General features: G+C 46.3%; 1 protein-coding gene across 1 annotated transcript; it reads right to left on the bottom strand.

Annotated features, from left to right (window-relative positions):
* Positions 1-2,495: 2,495 nt before the first annotated feature.
* On the bottom strand, positions 2,496-10,025 carry CLXN (calaxin). The gene is made up of 6 exons (XM_066585773.1): positions 9,881-10,025; positions 7,603-7,758; positions 7,421-7,525; positions 5,839-5,990; positions 4,207-4,311; positions 2,496-2,623 (listed from the first exon to the last, which is right to left on the bottom strand). The coding sequence occupies exons 1-6, from the start codon at positions 9,957-9,959 to the stop codon at positions 2,573-2,575; spliced, it is 648 nt and encodes a 215-aa protein (XP_066441870.1). The 5' UTR covers positions 9,960-10,025; the 3' UTR covers positions 2,496-2,572.

Below are 10,025 nucleotides of genomic sequence, written 5' to 3' on the forward strand. Positions count from 1 at the left end.
GTATTCACGCTGGCCGATATACAGCGTCTCTCTCTGCAAGGGGAGGAGGCTGGAAGAGCCGGGAGCAGTGCACTGAGCTCCCACCCCCTCTCTGCCTCCTCTCCACCCCCTCTCCGCCCCTCTGCACTATTTGCAATGAGAGGGGACGGGGCGGGGCTAAGTTCCAGGAATGCATTGCAAATAGTGCAGAGGGGGCAGGAGCTCAGAGCACTGCTCTCAGCTCTTCCAGCCTCCTCCCCCTGCAGAGAGAGACGCCGTATATCGGCCGGCGTGAATACGCGGCCGATATACGGTCTTCTGAATAAGCCCTAAGGGAGAGGTACTGGGAAGGGCTGTGCTAGTTAGGATCTGTTGTACCACATAGGTTTCTAGCAGCACAGCCCCACAGCTGTGAAATGATTGGGCTGGGTGTGGTATTCTCTTGCTAGCCAATCACCACCGGTCTGTTTGCAGATAAATATCCGCCCTCTGCAAGAGGAAGCTGGTATCCCTTCACTCTATGGTTTGGTTTCCCTGGTGAGCAGGCATGCTTCCTTCGCAGTTTGCTATCTTATCTGTGCCCTCTCTGCCTCTCGGTCCTGGGTCTGTTTCCTGACCTCCGGTTTGTATGAGGCTTCCTGCAAATCTGCATCTGCTCTTACGTTTATTTTCTGTTAGTTTGCCTCCGCTTTGTCCTGCCTCTGTCTGCTGCCAGCACTGTCTGGTTCTGCCTGTGTGCCAGTTCTGTGTATTACCCCTTCAGGGATAGTCAGGTCCAAGGTTCCAGCGTGGGGCAGCCTTTATCGAGGCGATTTTCCCCCTGCTTATAGGTAGGGTCCTGCCATCTTCCTTGTTGCTTGGGGTGAGTTGTCTTGCTAGTGTAGGGACCTGCAAGACAACTAGGAGCCTTGTAGTGGCTTGCAGGCTTAAGTAACTTGGCCAATCTATGAACAAATACCTCATACTTTCATAGCAATTCCATCTGTTATGTGTGCTGGTATGCAAGGTGAGTGTTTGGGACCTGTTGGCAGTTCCTATCCGGCTAGCTCTGTAATGTTCGTGTGGGCCCGGTGCTCACTTGCCCGCACAAGCATAACACAGTGTATAGAGCAGGATGAAGATATCTCCATACATTGTGCAGTGGTACAGCATGGTATTGCAGGCACAGCTCCCATTCACTTCCGTAGGTGTTGTACCTGCAATACCACAATGTCCGGAGAAAGTGACAGCATATCGGGCACATAAATACAATACTACTTTATTCCTCCATTGTTTTGACTCGCTCTGGGTCTTTGTCAAGCTTTGTAAAGCTATCTACTTCCTGCTTCATACAGTGGGACAGCATCCCAGCGAACAGCTGATTGGTGGGGGCTCCTAAGGTGTGGACCCCAACCAATCTGCTATTGATGACCTATCCTGAGGAGATCTCCTTTTAATAAAATTGACTTGTGACATGACTTCTAACCCTTTCCAATCCACTGTCTGACGTCTGAAGACATTCTGATTGAAGGCTGTACAGCTTTGATGTCGGAAGACGTCCGGCAGGGTATTCTTACTGTAGATTACTGGCCGCTCTGTTGTCGGGGGGGGGGGGGCTCTTCAGCGTGTCACATACCGTAGTACTGACTCTAGCCAGCAGATGGCGCCATTGTATAATGGGAGAAAGAGAAAGCCCCCTAGGAAACCCTGAATCCAAAATTGGATTGCAAAGGCTTAAAAGCATGCAGAGAACTCTCCAGTCTAATGTTCATATTCCTCTAACAAATGGGGAGTAGATAAACTCTACAGGGATAATGTGTGGCAATGGTATGCCTACCTCCCTAGCAGAAATAAATGTAGCTCATACCATTTTATATATGGCTGCAGTCCACATCACGGTCATTATATACTGAGTAGGGCGATTACGCCTTCGCAAAATCAAAAATTACAGAAGTGCCTCTAACTGCCTCTGTCAGGATTGCAGTGTGCCCCATACCGCTGAGGATGCCGGTGAAATATGTTTGGGGAGGCGCTTTAGATGATTCTGTAATTTTCGATTGAGCCATGGCTCAATCACCCTATTTGATATGTTGTAACTGTGATGTGGACTGCAGCCCCATAAAATGGGATGATCTATATGTATAGGTCTGCTATTGCCGCACTTTAACCCCCATCCAGTTTATCTACTCTCTCCATGTTAAAGGAATATCTGCAATAGATAGGGTGTTCTCTTTGTGGTTTTCATATTCATATAGACTCAAGTAAACTGTGTTAATTGCCACAATGAAGGTTACGTATTATGGATAAATATAATAATTTGGGTATTGTTTGGTGGCAAATTGTATTGATCTAATTCTTATTTGTCCAACAGGTAGTCATATTGCAGCCATAGATCTTGACATAGGCCATTTGATCCCAGCCTGTGATGTAGCCCTTACAGCTACTCCTTCATACCTGTCCTGCTATAACTGGTTACATAGTAGCCGCTGTGTCACATTATGTAACCCTGTTGTAGAAGGGTATAGAACTGATGGAAATTCAGAGGAAGATCCTATTTCTTGCTTTATTCTTAAAGAGAATCCGCACCCCTCTCTTGTTAGTGTGATGTTTGTGCCTACAGGTCACTGGGCTCTGCAAAGGCTTGACTTTCAAATGCCATGATGCTCTGCGAGAAGAAGATAAAACGTATTACTTATGGTATGACCCTGCTCTGTACGCTAACGAGCAAACGGCACATTCTGCTCTTGCAATTGTAGTAACTTAAGGTCTAACAAAGGGTTGGACAGGTCTAGCTCTGCCGCTCCAGTCTGACATGTCCGTTTTTAGTAAATACTTGTATTCCCTATAAAATAACATTTTAGAAGGATTTCCCTTAGCACTCTGCATTCATCTTTTATTCCTCCTGATTAAAGCAGGACTAAAAACCGGGGTTTCACCATTCGCCTTGTATCTATGGTGTATCCCTACCCAGTCTGCCTCTGCCAGCATTTATTGGACCGTGTTAGTTTAGGGACACACCCCTTTGCCAAATGGAACTGTAATGCCTAGTAATCAATGTATTCATACGTTTCCAGGAGGAATAGCAGTAATGGCTGGATGTTGACTACCAAGTGAAACGTTCCAGAAATGTTATTTTATGGGGAATTCAAGTGTTATCTAAAAGCAGACATGTCCTCCAGACGAGTGCTTCTCATTGGTTTAAGTCAAGTACCCCCAAAGTTATGATCAAGTGTTTTTTTTTTTTTTTTTTTTTTTTATTCCTTTAAGACTGGTTGCGTACAAGTAAAAGGTGTCTAAATTCAAATTAGTAAATCTTCCTCAGTGGATTGGGGGAGCCGTGCAGGTGTCATGGCAGCCAGGGTCCTTCTAAAAGGCCCCAGTGCTGCCTTGGGAGACTGCCTATCAAGCCATCCCCGTGGGGTGGCTTGATAGGCTGCCTGTCAGAATGCAGTATGATGTAAAAGTTCCTTTTACACAGGCAATAGCCAACAAAGAGCATTTTGGTCAGCGATTGTTCCCTCTGTGTACGTGCACAGATTATCTGCTCTATGGGGATGACTAATAATTCAAAAGGTGTTTTGGGATGAGTTTTCAAGTTTTCGCTCATCCGCCTAGATCGGTAGTTGTACGACTGCTGAGACCTCCACCAACCCCTCAGGAACAGGAGACATGTTTGTTACAACCAGCACACTTCTCCTGTGTCGTTGACTGGAAGGCAGGTCGCGCTTGGGCTCTGCCGCTTCATTCATTTTCAGTGGGACCACCAGAGATACCCGAGTACAAATAAATGAAGTGGCGGCTGCACAAGTGCAAGCTTTCCTCCATTCAATGATGAGGGAGCAGCAAACAGGAAGTAAGGATGGGGGAAACAGGACCCGCATTCTGAGATTGGTGGGGGTCCAACCACTAGGAACCCCCACCCCCAAGTTCTATCAGTTTTCACCCATACATTTAATGGGTAAAAAGTTGAAACTTTGTCCTTGAACTGGAATACCCCTTTGACACCATTGTTGGACCCCATACAGCTGTCATTGATCAGCTACACAGGGAGATGAGCAGCTGACCAGTGAGCATTTTTATAACCACCTATATGAGACCATCAGCAGAAGTGTTTGTTTGTTGACTGATCATTCATCCTTTTACATGGCCCGACTTTCTGGCGAACAAGCGTTCATAGGAACGTTCAGGCCCAATAATGGGCCTGTGTAAAAACCTTAATTCTACCCAAGGTGTCTTCCACCATCTCACCTTACTGTCTGGTAAACAAGGGCCAAATGCTTCCAGTAAGAGGTTTTCCTCTTTAACCGCTTTCTCAAAATCCAAGTAGGATAGCTTGCTGTCGTGGTCGTGATCCTGCCGGAGAATGCAGAATAAGTACATGGTCAGACGGTGAGAGATGCTGCCCATCACTCTTCAATGCTCCGCGTGATTCTATAGATGCTCTATGTTGGGGTATGTTCACCCGTGGCGGTGGTGCAGCAGCAAGAGCCTCACTATGCCAGAGGAGAACAGACATTAAGGCCCATTCCCATTGTTATATCTGGGCTGTGTACAGTCCATATATATTCCATGGACAGCTTCATCATCGCCTATAAGGCGATTTACGTGGCTGATTTTTCACAAGGACCCATGATCGGTGTGGAAACAATAATTGCTGCATGTCCTTTTTTCACATGTAATATGCAGGGTCTGTGAATATGGAACCGTGCATGGATGGGGGTCCGTGTGCTGTCCGATACAAGTTGGCATGAGTTTTTCGGCTACAACTCATGGCTGTCTGAATATGGAGTTTAAAAGTAACTAAACTTTAAAAACAAACGACAGGTCAGAAATTTCGCTCATCAGAGTCTGGGTACTGAGACCCCCACCGATTGCCAAAATAAATGACCAGAAGTGCTTATTTGAGTGCTGCACCCTCCTGTCGAAATAATGTATGAGGTCAATAAAAATTCACTGAGTCGTTACACTGTTGGCCGACCAAAGTGGAAAGGGTACAGTTCTCTGCTCAGTATTTCGGTGTACATTGGAGCTCCCGGCCAGGGAACTGCAGCACATCTCCGTTGAAGGGGCATGCCTCAGAAAACCTATGAGCAGGCATAGATGTGAGCTGTGATTAACATCAATTTCTGGAATAAATTATAGTAAACTTGTCCATGGAGAGCCATGTACCCTCCCAATATGCCAGCTTGACTGCCTCCTGTTCTTACCATTTTCAACAGTGTCGAAAAAAAAACAACTGGTTTTTAGATAAATTGCAAATTTTGGTGTATTCTATATTTATTTTAAAGCCTGAAAAAAAGATTTACCTGTAAATAGTTTAAGAAATTCTCCCTAAAATACATGTATCTTTAGGTTCCCAGCCCTGGAGAGAAGCAAGATGAACTGATTCTTTCAAAGGTAGCTTCCTCCTATTCTTAAAGGAGTTGTTCAGTTGTAAACTACTGCTAGCCTATCCTCAGGATTGGTCAGCAATAGCAGATCCGTGGGTTCCACTGCCTGGGATTCCCACTGATCAGCTGTTTTCTGGGTCGTGCGCTCATGTACTGAGCTGATTTCTGCATGAAGCAAGTAGCTCCCTTCCCACTGCAGTACCCTGCCTCAGTATTACAGTCAGTTTCCATTGATATGAATAAGAACCTGGACTGCAATACCAAGCCTGGCCACTACAGTGGGAATGGAGATGTTGCTTCCTGCAGAAATCAGCTCAGTGCCTAAGTGCACTAGTCTGTTGCCCAGCTGATCATCAGGGGTTCCCAGGCAACGCAACCTCAACCAATTCATTACTGGTGACCTCTCTGGAAGATAGGCCATCAATAGTTTACAACTGGACAACCCCTTAAATAAAGCTGCTCAAGATTAAAGCATGTAAAATATAAATACCATCTTTTTAAGTGTGATTTCCACTAGGTCCTTTATGCCCTCGTCTGGGTCTTCCTCTGTTGGCTGCTTGAGAAGACTGTTCTTCAGCATGTGGAACATCTCTTCTCTGGAGATAAAGCCATCGCTGTTCAGATCATATACCTCGAAGCAATCTGCAGCAATAGACGATGTTCAGAAGATGTCTGCATACACCAGTGTAACTGTACAATCTTCAGGGGGTTAGATGAGACTTGAGAAAGGATCTGCTTTCTTTCTGACAGATGGCACCACTGTAGATCTGGGATTTGTCAACAGGGCTGAGCTCCAATACCAGACAGGCTGTGGTTGAGAGTGGTGGTTTGTGCTCCTTTAGCTCCCAGGCTAGTAGCCCTCTGCTCTACAAGCCAAATCCGAGGCTACTCTGAGGGAATGCTTCCTGCTGAAGAACAAAGGAGCTGAAAGCAGATAAGAGCCCTCGGGCTATTAACTGCTTTTCAGCTAAGGCTTCATTTGCACACTAAATTGCTCTTAAGTAGCTGAATAGCTACTTAATAGTTTATGCAAAATGATCGCTCAAAGCTGTCACTCAAACTGTCGTTTGAGTGATCTTTGAGCGGTCATCAGGCCGTGTAAATGGGCCTTTACATATGGATTTACTTAAGATGTTGAATAACTTAGGAAAAAGACTGGTTAAACATAAATCTTGAACTGAACCTCATTTACATCCTGTGTTATACTCCAGGGCTGCACTCACTATTCTGCTGGTGGAGTCACTGTGTTCATACATTACATTACTTATCCTGTACTGACCCTGAGTTACATCCTGTATTATACTCCAGAGCTGCATTCAGTGTTCTGCTGATGGAGTCACTGTGCACATACATACATTACATTACTTATCCTGTACTGATCCTTAGTTACATACTGTATTATACTCCAGAGCTGTACTCACTATTCTGCTGATGGAGTCACTGTGCACATACATACATTACATTACTTATCCTGTACTGATCCTGTATTATACCCCAGAGCTGCACTCACTATTCTGCTGGTGGAGTCACTGTATACATTACATTACTTATCCTGTACTGATCCTGAGTTACATCCTGTATTATACTCCAGAGCTACACTCACTATTCTGCTGCTGCAGTCACCGTGTACATACATTACTTATCCTGTACTGATCCTGAGTTACATCCTGTATTGTACTCCAGAGCTGCACTCACTATTCTGCTGGTGGAGTCACTGTGTACATACATTACATTACTTATCCTGTACTGATCCTGAGTTACATCCTGTATTGTACTCCAGAGCTGTGCTCACTATTTTGCAGACAGAATGGCACATCTACTTAGTTATGCATCACTGTGGAAAGCCAGGCGACAATCATGTAGTATTGCAGCTTAGCTCCTTCACTAATGAGGCTCAATTTAATACCAGGCGCGGTCCACAGCCAGGGGTGGTGCTGCTTCATAGGGTAGAAGGGGACAATAAATCTCTGATATTTTTCCCAATCTTGGATAACCCCTTCACAAGGCATGAAAGAGGATCATTGATAAAACACCTTACATTCCAAGTACAGTTTTATAATGGGCGCACTTACATTTAATCTTTTCATCCAGTGTTCCCCGGAGAAACACGGACAAACCTTCAATCCACTCGATCACACCGATGTAGCTGTCATTGTCCTTATCGAATCCGCGGAAGACTGATAACATAAACACAATGGTTATTGAGTGGCACGTAGAGTGTGATGCCACACAGCTGCTGATACCCGGCACTCACCCCTGTCCATGATCATATCATCCGTCATGGCGAATGTGTTATGCAGGATGTTCCTGAACGTGTTCCTGTCGATGCCGCCCCTGGTGTTCGGACCTATAGGACGTCCCACGATGGTGTTGTACAGTCGGATGAGACATTCCACTTCATGTTTAGTGACTGCAAGAATCACACGATAATCTCTGATTAAGCTTGAAGGGGTTAAATAAACGTTAAAGGGATTGTCCCATGGAAATGATGTACCCCCAAATACAGGGCAGGTGATAAATGATTGATTGCAGGGGGTCCAAACAGTAAGACCCCTGTGATCATGATGATAGAGCACCCCAATTGCTGGTGCTCAAAAAACACCTGAACGCAATTGCGATAAAATCGCGATCGCCAGTGTGATGGAGCCCTTATGAGGGTAGAAAACCAGAATCCCCTGGTCGAAAAGTTTCATTTTATGATGTACTGGCCCCCGTGACTATAAGGGGGCTCATTCGGATTCTGTCATCCTTTTTAGCATTTTACTGGATGCCGGATCAGTTCTGGAGACTCCAAACAAAGTCAGTGCAGATGTGAGTGAACCCTTAGGACTGATGCAAAGGAACATATATTTGCTCCGTGTGCCGTCCGTCTATTTCACGGACGGCACGAAGTTCCGTTATAGCTAATTAGGCTAGAAACACTGCGTTTCTTCACGCAGATCATCAAATCGAATCACGTCCTATTCTGGTCCACGTCACGGACTGAAATTGGACCGGTAACGTCCACGAATATCGGACTGCACACCGGACTGATTTCCACCGCAATGTCTGCAGCGGGCATCCTGCTGCGGAATGCCTGCCTCCAAACCCGCATCATCTGCTGCGGGTATCATCGCAAACTTCTGTGTGGAATTCACCCCTTCATTGAAAAATAAATTCTGCAGCGGAGACATAATTGACATGTCGCGGGTTTGAATTCCACATTGCAAGTCCAAGTTGCGAGATTTTCAAAATCTTGTCCACTTTGCTGCTAATGTAAATGCGGCTGAATTTCATGTGAAGGGTCCGCACGCGAATTCCGTGGCAATTCTGCCCTGTGTGAACCCCCTTAGGGTGCCTTCACCCACAGCAGGTGGTGCCACATCTCTACCTAAATGCTGCAGATCGGATGTGCTTTTAATCGCAGGTGGGATTTAACCCTTGTATTTCAAGTGTTACATTTCGCAACATAAATAAGCTGCAGATTCATTGTGGAACTTTTCCGCACCACGGGAAGCAGATTTTAGAATTCCCTTCCACGTGGCTTGTACTGCTGCTGCCTCTTCAATGAACGCGGCTCAGTGGTTCGCACTGTTGCCTTACTGGGGTCCTGGGTTCAAATCTCATCAAGGGCAACATCAACTTTGAAAATCTCCATACAGACATTGCTCTGATATGAAGCTTCAACGCCAGCACTGCAAGGGTGCAGTGCTAATGACTGAGCCACCATGCTTGCTCGGCCTTCTCTGGAACAAGAAACAGAAAGAGAACATACAAAGTCCGTGCAGATATTGTCTTGGGTCAAGATTGAACCTAAGACAGCAGGGCGATGGTGGCCGGGGCAGATTCCGGCTGTAAGCCTGGTCAATGACCCCGCGTACCTCCTATAACTGTATTGTGGATGACCTCGCCGTCTTATTGTTTGCCTTTCCCGCGCCATTGCTTAGCGGTGAAGCGGGCACCCGCAGCCCATATGCAATGTTAATTGTGTATGGGCTGCGGGTTAGATGCCTGCATTGAGATCAATGGAAGCCATCCTCGCGGATTCAGCGGTAAAATAGAGCATGCTGTGCTTTTTCCCCAGCTGGCGGAATACGCAATTCATATCTGCGAGTGCGAAGGGGAAAATGGAAAATGCATGCATTTCCAATCCTGCGCTTTATCGCGGATTGTCTGTTTAGATGGTGATCGCAGAATCGGCAATTCAGACCCGGTCGTATGAGATCGGCCTAAACCACCATGCTTTCCCTTTTTACCACTTCGGAGGAGGCGAAAGTGAAGAAGGAGAATGAAAAGATCTCCTGCAGAGAAGGAAGAAGCTTGATGGCTCCCACAGAGGAGTGCCCACACCGGGCACAACTGTAACAAAACCTCAGCTGTGGGGTCTGCAGCCTCCAATAGGTCAGGATGTAGCATGGCACCCTTATCTAATGTGCTAAAGTACAACTGCATCTGCTGGGGTCTACCTAGTGCTGAGGAACTACAACTCCCAGCAGAGGTCTAGATGTTTTCCTACACCCTCCCACTACACACGTAGTACACCGGGTAGTTACAGTGTCGGGCGCTCTTGCTCAAGGTTTCCGCCAGCTTCTGCAGGTTCTTGCGGTTCATGGCCGCCACATGCTGCGACATGGTTTGGTTTGCTGGGGGTTGTAGTGCGCGGAGCTCCGGATTCTCTTCTATGTAGCCGCTTCAGAA

The sequence above is a fragment of the Eleutherodactylus coqui genome, chromosome 12, assembly GCF_035609145.1.
Source record: "Eleutherodactylus coqui strain aEleCoq1 chromosome 12, aEleCoq1.hap1, whole genome shotgun sequence".
Taxonomy (NCBI): Eukaryota; Metazoa; Chordata; class Amphibia; order Anura; family Eleutherodactylidae; genus Eleutherodactylus; species Eleutherodactylus coqui.

Excerpts from the sequence above, each read along its gene's own strand:
- CLXN (XM_066585773.1), bottom strand. The coding sequence starts at position 9,959 with ATGTCGCAGCATGTGGCGGCCATGAACCGCAAGAACCTGCAGAAGCTG. Across the intron at positions 7,526-7,602 it reads TGATATGATCATGGACAGGG|TCTTCCGCGGATTCGATAAG; the intron begins GTGAGTGCCGGG and ends TTATGTTATCAG. Across the intron at positions 2,624-4,206 it reads CTTGTTTACCAGACAGTAAG|AGCATCATGGCATTTGAAAG; the intron begins GTGAGATGGTGG and ends TTCTTCTCGCAG.